Here is a 10,850-nt window from a genome sequence, read left to right as displayed (position 1 = left end):
TGCTTAGAATAAGGCCATGTCTCAACAGATTAGTGCTATTACTCAACACTTGAATGGAATGCAAGTCTCAGCCGTCAATACTCAAGATACCTCCTATGACATGAGTGGTGGCTTCCCTCAATGCGAGAATCATGATTATGGCCAATTTCTCCCTGAATAGGTCAATACATGGGCAATTCTTCTAAACTCCCCAGTAATGATAATTTCTCTAAGACTTACAATTCGGGGTGGAGGAATCACCCAAATTTTGGGTGGAAAAATCAACCACAGAGGCAACAAAATTTCAACAATAACTCCCAGAGCAATTTTAATCAGAACAACTTCAACAACCATCAGTTTCAGCCCTCTCAGCCACAACAAGCACCCTTTTAGCCTCAGAAATCTTATGACTTGGAATCTATAGTTGTAGAACTCTCCAAGAGTACTCATAGTTTTATGCAGGAGACCAGAATTTTACTCAGAAACTTGGAGATTCAAGTGGGTCAGTTGAGCAAACAAGCACTCGAGAGGCCTCCTAATACTCTTCCTAGTGACACAGTGACTAATTCAAGAGAAGAGTGCAAGGTCATACATTTGAGAAGTGGTAAACTAACAGATTCAGAAGCAAAAGTTAGTGAGGAGCCGATTGAAAAAGAAGCTCCAGAGGAGGCCAATAGCAAAGTGGAGCATGACCCTCCAAGGCATCTTGATAATCCCTTTCTAGTTGATCTTGAGCAATATCCGGTGAAGCCTAAAGCATTTGAGTACAAGCCTAAGATGCCATATCTTCAGAGACTTCAGAAGGCCTCCAAAGACAAGCAGTTTTCCAGATTTCTAGAGGTCTTCAGAAAGTATCAGATCAACATTCTTTTTGCAGAAGCCCTTGAGCAAATGCCTCTTTATGCCAAGTTCATGAAGGAGTTGTTGACTAATAAGAAGAACTGGAAAGAAAGTGAGACAGTGATGCTAACAAAGGAATGCAGTGCCATTATTCAGCAGGATCTCCCTGAGAAGATGCAAGATTTAGGAAGCTTTTTGATTTCTTGTACCATTGAAGACATCACTATTAAGAAGGTATTATGTGACCTTGGAGCTAGCATCAACCTCATGCTACTTTCTTTGATGAGAAAGCTTCAAATTGATGAGGTAAAACGCACTCGTATTTCTCTTTAACTTGCTGACCGTTCAATTAAGTTTTCTTTGGGAGTTGAGAATTTACTAGTGAAAGTAGGACCATTTATTTTTTTTGTTGATTTTGTCATACTGGATATGGAAGATGGCAAGAATGCCACTATTATTTTGGGGAGACCCTTTTTAGCTATAGGGAGAGTCCTTATTGATGTGCAAAAGGGTGAATTGACTCTGAGGGTTAATGAAGAGGAAGTTGTCCTTATTGTGTTTGAGGCTCTACAATACCCTAGTGATTCTAATGGGTGTATGAGAGTTGATCACCAATAAGGGCTAAGTTGGGACTTGCTAAATGAATCGTTGATGCACGTATTCCTTTCAATACAATTCAACCACCTTACTTTCAACCTGTATTGGATGGTATTGCTGCAATTGGACCTAGTTTCAAGGGACCATCATATAATGAAATGAAAGTTTATTTACTAGCCGATCTTAAGAAAGAGTGTCAGTTACTTGTTGAAAAGTATAAGAATTCATGGAAAAGCACCGGTTGTATGCTGATGACAGATGGGTAGACTGATTAAAGGCAACAAACTTTAATTAACTTTCTAGTTTATTGTCCTGCTGGTATGTTATTTGTTAAGTCTGTTGATGCTTCTGATGTGATAAAAACTGCCGATACCATGTTTAATTTGTTTGCTGATGTTATTGAGTGGGTTGGGCCTAGTAACATTGTGTAGGTGGTCATTGATAATGTTGCTAATTATGTATCTGCTGAAAAACTCATTCATGAAAAATATCCAAATATTTTTTGGTCTCCTTGTGCTGTCCATTGTATCAATCTTATTTTGAAAGATATTGCAAGTATTCCTCACATATATAGCAGACCTTGCTTCCCGTGCTTCAAAAGTGACTGTGTTTGTTTACAATCATATGATCTTCTTGTCTTGGCTTAGAAAAATAAAAAGTTTGAAAGAAATTGTTCGACCAGGAGTCACACATTTTTCCACTGTTTTCATTACTTTGAAAAGTATATATGATCACAAGAAAGATTTACAGGCATTAATGGTACGTGGACAAATATTTTACTTCTCATAAATTAGCCAAAAGTGCTAATGAAAAGATTGTTAGTTCAATTATCTTGGATAGTAAGTTTTGACAAGATTGTATTATTTCTGTAAAAATTGTTGGTCCTCTTATTAAGTTGTTGAGGATTGTTGATGCTGATGAGAACCCTCTTTGGGATATGTGTATGAAGACATGCAAAGAGCCAAAAAAGCTATCAAAACAATGTTTAGAAATAAAAAAGCTGCTTATATGCCATACACAAGTATCTTGAAAATGCGGTGGGATAAGCATTTGAAGCGCGATCTCCATGCGACAGCGTACTTTTTAAATCCAGCGTTTTTCTATAGTGAGGGTTTTGTTAAGAAGGTAAATATCTTGAGATCTTTACTTGATTTGCGTGATATTGAAATACTTTACGATGACTCAGTTGCCGCAATGCAAGAGATACAACTGTATCGAGATTGTAAAGAAAGTTTTGGGAAGAAAAGTGCTAAGAGAGCAACAACAAGACTCAACCCTAGTAAATTATTTTATTTCCAAGTTCAATTTAGTTTGAAAGTTTAATATGTTGCGTGATAACCATTCAAAAGTATTTGATTTTTGTATTTATGTAGGTGAATGGTGGATGCTACATAGTAGGAGTGCTCCTAATTTACAAAAAATGGTAATCCATCTTCTTGATCAAACATCTTCTTCATCTGGATGTGAGAGAAACTGGAGTCTTTTTGAACATATTCATTCAAAGAGGAGGAACCAGTTAGAGCATCAAAGGTTAAGTGACATTATTTATGTGACCTATAATCTATGCTTTCAATCTAGGTTGCATTGAAAGAAGAGGAATTATGATCCAATTGACATTCAAAACATTAACACGGTAGATTTTTGGGTAATGGCAGATGAGGATGATCCTGAATTTACTAACGGAGATGTTGAAAGCATTGAAAGTTTAATATACATTGATAATGCTATGCCTTCGTATCTTAATGGTGAATGACATAGCAAATTTTGTTTCATTCTATAAAAATATATGTCATTAATATTAATTTTTTATTGGGTTTTTTTTTTCTATTTTATTAGATGGAGGAGACATGAAAATTGAAGTGGATATGCCTAATGTTGTAATTGAATCCTCAAATACTTCTTTTGGTGGTACTTCTGAAGATGGTAGCTTTGGATTATCGGTTTATGATGGAGACATCAGAACACTTAATGATTATTATGACTTCTAATGAGTAGTGTCTTTGTTTAGTTGAAATATTGTTTGTCCAATGTTGTTTCTTTTGGTTGTAAAATATTTTGTGTTTGTCATTTATGTGCGTTTTGATTTTCTTTAGTTATAAACTTTGATATTTGAAGTTGTTTATGAAATTTTAATGATAAATTATGGATAACTCATCGTGTGAAATTGTCAAATTTTAAATTTTATTAGTGTATGAATTATTAAATTTAAATATTTAAAATTATATATTAATTTTTTTTATAATTTTACTCTATATTTAATTAAACCGATTCAACTACGGTTCGATCTGGTTGAATCATTGAATCAGTCACTTGACCGGTTCGATGATTGGTTCGATTCTCGCAATCTTGGAAAATAAAGAAAGAAATAAAGAAAGAGGAATAATAAGAAGAAAAAAAATGTAGTATTAAAGAAGACATTTATGTGTTTTTATAGAAAAATTTTGGTGTCAAAATTAAAAAAATTCGATGCTATTTTCTGATATATTTTGCATAACTCAAAACTCCTCATCTTTTTTTCTTGTTCATCTTATATTTCTTATTTTACTTTCTTATAATTTTTCTTATTTTATCGTCTTAACAAGAATAAAAAAACAAGAAAAAATAAAACAAATAAAAAGAAAAAACATATAATTCTGCAAAATCACCAAGAAGAGGAGGAGAAAAAAAGAAAAAAAAAATGCAGCAACAAGTCAACAACATTAGCAATAAAAGAACGACGATAAAGAGAAAGTATGCGAAGAAAAAATCAACACAAAAAAAAAAGAGGAGGATAAATGCGGAATATAAACGTTTACATTAGTGAGAATAGTTAGAACGTGTATTCATATTTTCACCAATAAAATTAATTTTTGTTGAATTTGACCAAATTAATTAGATTTAATTATCAAAAAACTTATATGTATAACAAAACTAATAAAATTAGTATGGAGACAAAAACTAAATACTTATCAAATGTCCTAGTTAAAACAACAAATTATATCTATAATATCAAAATTTAAATCTAAAATTTTATAAACTGAAAAATCAAAATTTAAATCTAAAATTTTATAAACTGAAAAAGAATATTTAAGCTAAAATATAATCTTCTATTAATTTACTCTAAAAATGATTTTTTTTTTCCGTTAGGCCTAAAAATTTCTACTATTATATATTTTAAGTTCATCTCATATGTCGATTCTTGTTAACTGCATAAATTAAAATAAAAATGTAATGTTTAATAAATAAAAAATTGAGAGAATTAACTTTTAGTTAGGTAACATTAATCAATTTTAAAATTTAATATTTATATTTTAGAGTGTTAAATTTAAAATTTATAATTTAAGATTCAGAATTTAACATAAACAGAATAATTTTAAACCAAAAAAATTTAATTATTTAATATTGCTTTTAATAATTTTTATAAAAAAATATTAAATGACCCAAATTTTTAGATTTGAATGTGATTATATACCCTGGACAACACTTTTAACATACTATAGAAGCCTAAATCAAACTTTTAATTTAAATACCATGTGGAGTGCAAAAGGACAAAAATGTCATTATACAAGACTGCGTGGCGACAAACGAAGAGGTCGGCAACTGTCGGCCGATGAACCGGGAAAGGGAGAGAGAAAAAAGCAGTGAAAATTCTAACTCCCTTCCCTTTCAATCCATTTTCTTTGTTTCCAAAATTAAAAAAAAAAAAAGTAAACAACAATAATTTCATCCCTCCAAGACAGAGCGCTCTAGTCTAATAATTTTATTCCAAAAATAAAACGAATAAAACGGACACATAATAATATAATATAATATAATTACATGATTACATCTTTAATTTTCAAATAATTAATATTATATTATATATTAACTAACTAAAAAATTTTAATAATTAGACTCAGTCAGACAGTCACTGAGTCTCACAGCATAACCAAATCTCCATCTCCCTCCCCTATCTTCCTTCATTCTTCTCCTCTCTCTTTCTCTCACAAACTTCGCTCTATTTTGCTTTCGATTTCACTCTCAGCGTGTTTCACTCTGTACAAATCTCTCTTCATCTTCTTACTCAACTCTAAAATTTCTTCCATTCTACAACTCTTTCTCTCTGTTTCTTTTTTTTTTTTCTAAATGAAGCCTCCTTGGCCGCGATTTGAAGTTTCTGCTTGGTACGTCGTCGTTTTGCTGTCCAATATCCAATCCTTGCTCCTTCTACTTAACTTACCTACGTCACTTGGCTTCTGAATCTGATACTTCTCTTGAATAGTTATTTAATGGTTTTTTAAGCTGTTAACGGTTTTTGTGTTTCAACCTTTCTATACTTCTTCAAGCGCTGAAGTTGTGTAAGTGAAGATCTTAGCTGGAAACTTAAGCCCGAGTTCTTTTTTTTTTGTTGAAATCATTAAGGTGTTAAGTGAAAATTAGTTTCGATGGATTAAGCTTCACGGAGATGATTTATTTCGAATTTGAGATATCCTTTTCGTCTTTTGGATTTATTCTCTGATCCCTCAAAGTTTATTTTCAAAATTTGAGCAGCGTGTAGTTACGTACTGTATTTTCTGTTAGCTGTTGTCTCTTCAATTCTTGAAGGAAAGTGTTAATTAATTGCATACTATTTGGAACGAAAAAACTGCTGAAAATTTTAGTTGACTGCAGCGATATGGACTGATGCCGTTTTGATTCCGAATTGCTAAGATTTTCTATTTTCTATTTTTTTTTGGCTCTTTTCTGATTTTTTCTTGTTTGCATTTGATTCATTGGCTAAAACAGTTGAGATTGGTTAGCACCCAGAGTTTACAGGGAGATTTGAACTATGGATGTAGCTGAGTATGAGGAAAAACAGTTTTCAGCAAGTGATGCCAAGGTATGATGATTGAGCAGTAATTGCTTTGACTATATGAACAGTCGATATGGCAAGGTCTATTTGAGGACTCGAATTTGGTAAATATTTGTTTCTTTACATTTTTTGGATTCAATTAAGTGGAAAATCGAGACAAACATTTTCTTTTTCGGAAATTTATTGATTGTTATTGAGTGGCTATTACAAACAGTTGAATCTGCACTACTGGACAGGTTTTTTTTATTCGGTTTATCACTATGGCTACTTTAGCAAATATTTGCGTCACTGACCAAATGAAAAAAGAAAAGTGTTAATGATCGGTCTTTCTCTGGTTTTAGTGTCATGGTTTCCTGTCTGTTACAAGTTTTATGTAATTGTTTCTTTAATTTTCTGTAATGTAATCTAAGCAATATTTATTTGGTTTCTGATGCAGTTACATGGACAGATGTGCAAGGCGCTTTCTCTGATATATTGCAAAATATTGTCGGTATTTCCTTCCTTGGAAGCAGCTCGGCCTAGGAGCAAATCTGGAATTCAAGCATTATGTTCTCTGCACATGGCCATAGAGAAGACTAAAAACATTCTTCAGCACTGCACAGAATGTAGTAAACTTTACCTGGTATGATTTATTTCTCCATTATGACCTGATCTCTGGGTATCTGATGATTCTTTTTAGCTTGTTCATCAGGTTATTCATTTGTTGGCTGGTCTAAAGTCATTATCTCACAAACGGCAATACTTACGATGCAGGCTATAACTGCAGATTCTATTCTTCTAAAATTTGAGAGGGCTAAATGTTCTCTCAAAGATGGTCTTAAACGGGTGGAAGATATTGTTCCACAATCTATTGGGTGTCAGGTACTAAACTTGAAGATTGCTGTTTATATAAATGCATATTCACAAATTTACTGTTTTTGTGTCAATACTTAAGTTGAGCTTTGGTTTGAATTTATTTGTTCAGATTCAGGAGATTGTCAATGAACTTGCAAGTGTGTCATTTGCACTTGATCCATCAGAGAAGAAAATTGGTGATGATTTAATTGCATTGCTTCAGCAGGGAAGAAAGTTTAATGACTCTAATGACAGCAATGAACTTGAATCTTTTCATCAGGCTGCTAGCAGGCTTGGAATTACATCTTCTAGAGCAGCTCTTGCTGAAAGAAGAGCTCTCAAGAAGGTCATAGAAAGGGCTCGGGCAGAGGAAGACAAGCGGAAGGAATCAATTGTTGCTTATCTTTTGCATCTTATGAAGAAATACTCAAAATTATTTAGAAATGAGTTCTCAGATGACAATGATTCTCAGGGTTCTGCACCTTGTTCTCCCACTGTTCAGGGATCCATTGAGGATGGTGTTCCCGGTGTTCATTGTCAGGCCTTTGACAGACAGTTTTCTAAACTTGGTTCCTTTTGTTTTAAGCCAAATGATATGAAATCAGAGCACATGCCCCTTCCCCCTGAAGAGCTAAGGTGCCCAATATCTTTGCAACTTATGTACGATCCTGTAATCATTGCTTCTGGGCAAACTTACGAAAGGTTATGTATAGAAAAATGGTTTAGTGATGGCCACAGCACTTGCCCAAAGACCCAACAGAAGCTCACACATCTCTGTTTGACTCCTAATTACTGTGTGAAAGGTCTTGTTGCTAGTTGGTGTGAACAGAATGGAGTTAATATTCCCGAAGGCCCTCCTGAATCTCTTGATCTTAATTACTGGAGATTGGCATTCAATGAGTCTGAATCCACAAATTCAAGATCTGCAAACAGTGTCAGCTCTTGCAAGTTGAAGGGTATTAAAGTGGTTCCATTAGAAGAAAGGGGTACCTTTGAGGAAATTGGGGGAAATAGGGCTGAAAGTGTGTCTACACAAGAGGAAGATATTGCACAGTACTTAAGTCTTCTGGAAATCTTGACTGAGGCTAATAGTTTGAAGAGGAAATGTAAAGTGGTTGAACGATTAAGGCTGTTGCTGAAGGATGATGAAGAAGCAAGGATTTTTATGGGGGCTAATGGCTTCGTTGAAGTACTTTTGCGGTTTTTACAATCAGCTGTGCGTGAAGGAAATTTGATGGCTCAGGAGCATGGAGCAATGGCTCTTTTCAACCTGGCTGTAAATAATGACAGGTTTGCTGCTTCTTTTTTCCCCTCTATTTTTTAAATTGTTTTGAACCATTAATGTAGTTCCTAGTAAACCATTTTATCCTGTTTCACATCATTGGCATATAGCAGCTTTTGTTTGGATTCCTGCACTTGGACAGAAGCTAGCAATATTGTTATTGAAAATGCTTTTATGCTTCATATTGAAAGTAAATTGATTTTATTAAAAAGTATTGATAATGAGTTCCACAGTTTGTCTGATTTATTAGGTAATATGTTTCGATGTAATAATTCCCTCCACTATTCCTTCCACATGCACATGGATATACATAATTTCTGTAGCATTTATGCGCTCTGGTTCTTCATTGTCATATTTAAACAGAAAGAGAATGACATTGTACATGAAGTTAACATTTTCCAATTATAAATGTGGGCGGAGTTTCCCAAGATACAGTACTGTTTATGGTTCGTTAGCTTTTCCAGAACATGCATAATATTAACTTATGTCTACTTAAAAATTGTGTTAACATCTGAATATTCACAATTACGTTTAACAAGGTGAAAATCATCGACTTAAATTTTATGCTTTTAACTTCTCAACAGAAATAAGGAAATCATGTTGGCGGCAGGAGTATTATCATTGTTGGAGGAAATGGTTTCAAATACTCCTTCGTATGGTTGTGCAACTGCCTTATACGTGAATCTATCTTCCCTTGAAGAGGCCAAGCGTTTGATTGGTGTGAGTCAGGCTGTTCAGTTCTTAATCGAGCTTCTTCAAGCTGACACTGATATTCAATGCAAGCAGGATTCTCTCCATGCTCTCTATAATCTTTCCACTGTAACCTCCAACATTCCTTACCTCCTTTCATCCGGCATCGTTGGCGGCCTACAAATTCTTCTTGTGGACCAGGGCGATTGTAGTTGGATAGAAAAATGTATAGCTATTTTGATAAATTTGGCTTCTTCCCAAGATGGGATGGAGGAAATGTTATCGACTCCAGGAATTATAGGCGCATTAGCTTCAATATTGGACACAGGCGAGCTCCTAGAGCAGGAGCAAGCTGTCTCTTGCCTCCTGCTTCTATGCAATAGAAGTGAGAAATGTTGTGAGATGGTGCTACAAGAAGGTGTCATCCCTGCATTGGTTTCAATATCAGTGAATGGAAATCCAAGAGGGAGAGATAAAGCTCAGAAACTCCTGATGTTGTTTCGAGAGCAGCGGCAACGAGACCATCCGCCAGTGCAAGCTGACGCACATCATTGCCCTCCTGAAACTAGCGATTTGTCAATGCCGCCTTCTGAAATGAAGCCGCAATGCAAGTCAATGTCTAGAAGTAAGACAGGGAAAGCTTTTAGCTTTTTCTGGAAAAGCAAGAGCTATTCTGTCTACCAGTGTTAAGCTCCAAAGGTTTGTAACTTGTAAATCTCTGCATTTCGCTTCCAATGGGTGCTGCTTATTTTTTGGTTTCCAAAGCGAAGAAGTGATGTACAGGCCTGTGTAATCTATGGATTTTGTTCTCTCTCTCTCTCTCTCTCTCTCTCTCTCATTAATTTTTTTCCGGGGGTATTTCATCGAGGCTCAAAGTGTAAGATTTGCTTTTTTCCAGCTACGGGCTTACGACAAACCTGAATAATGTAAATTACGGTGTTTCTGTTTTGGAAAGAAGCTAAGTAAGCATATTCTCATAAGAGGAATGCTAGGGGCTAGCAACTTTTGTGATTTGTAGCCATCAAATAGTCATCAATAATAGTTTTAATAGTGTGAGATTGGTGTGAGATTTCATCCAATGGCTCAATTTTTTTTGCTGGTTACATGCTGGCCAGAATTTAACAAAGTTGCTGGCTCCCTAGACTTTTCCTTCTCATAAATCCATTTGCTTCAATTCAAGCCTCAACTTCATGTCTCTCCTACGTCGTCTTTGGCCCGTAATTATTGGTTCGGAGTGTGCAGAGTGTACATTCTTTTATTGATATTGGTTTCTATGATTAAGATTAAATTAAAAGACACTGATATTAAAAGAAGGTTTCCGAACATCCAGACTCTGCATTTGATTTCTGATTTTTTGAGTTTTTTGTCTGTTTTCTACATTAAAACGTAGATTCTTTCTTTCTTACCTTTATTAATTTGATTGAGAACTTTTGGGTGTTAAAAATGTCAAGTTGCCTGATCTGTGGTCAAGAATTGCCTTTTCGTAACGGTATCATGTGATGGTTCAGTTGTTGGAGTCAAATATCCAACGTAAGAAATTGTCCTAAGGTGCGAATTCATTCTTAGCACAGTTGCTTCATTTGTGGTTATGTCATCAAGCCAACTTGAACGTAGATCAGAGGGAATCCGTGAAGCACTATCAGAATTCAGGAACATCGTTATTGATGACGATCATGATGATTTGACTTTGTCACACTCAGGATCCAAACATACAGCAACCAAAACTAAAATGGATATTCTTCTCTGTTGGGTGTTGACTTTGCAACATGCAGATGGACGCACCAAGTGCCTATCTTCCCGGAATAATTCCTAGACGAA

The 10,850-nt window shown here is 34.7% G+C and overlaps 2 protein-coding genes across 5 annotated transcripts; both read left to right on the top strand.

Annotated features, from left to right (window-relative positions):
* The first annotated feature begins 435 nt into the window (after positions 1-435).
* On the top strand, positions 436-1,437 carry LOC112735655 (uncharacterized). Its single transcript, XM_025785183.1, has 2 exons — positions 436-1,138; positions 1,256-1,437. Exons 1-2 carry the CDS (start codon positions 436-438, stop codon positions 1,435-1,437), a joined length of 885 nt encoding a protein of 294 aa, XP_025640968.1.
* A 3,619-nt stretch (positions 1,438-5,056) lies between these two features.
* Positions 5,057-10,218, top strand: LOC112734836 (U-box domain-containing protein 6). Of its 4 annotated transcripts, none has more exons than XM_025784325.3 (6): positions 5,057-5,558; positions 6,160-6,330; positions 6,663-6,848; positions 6,980-7,087; positions 7,191-8,350; positions 8,927-10,218. In XM_025784325.3, exons 3-6 carry the CDS (start codon positions 6,675-6,677, stop codon positions 9,720-9,722), a joined length of 2,238 nt encoding a protein of 745 aa, XP_025640110.1. In that variant the 5' UTR covers positions 5,057-5,558; positions 6,160-6,330; positions 6,663-6,674; the 3' UTR covers positions 9,723-10,218. The 4 variants fall into 4 exon arrangements, with proteins under 4 accessions (XP_025640110.1, XP_025640109.1, XP_072085143.1 ...); XM_025784324.3 differs by having other exon boundaries at positions 5,069-5,558; positions 6,160-6,253; XM_072229042.1 differs by having other exon boundaries at positions 5,283-5,732; positions 6,160-6,253.
* The last annotated feature ends 632 nt before the right edge of the window (positions 10,219-10,850 follow it).

The sequence above is a fragment of the Arachis hypogaea genome, chromosome 3 (genome assembly GCF_003086295.3).
Source record: "Arachis hypogaea cultivar Tifrunner chromosome 3, arahy.Tifrunner.gnm2.J5K5, whole genome shotgun sequence".
Taxonomy (NCBI): Eukaryota; Viridiplantae; Streptophyta; class Magnoliopsida; order Fabales; family Fabaceae; genus Arachis; species Arachis hypogaea.
This window is presented reverse-complemented; position numbering and strand designations above follow the sequence as displayed.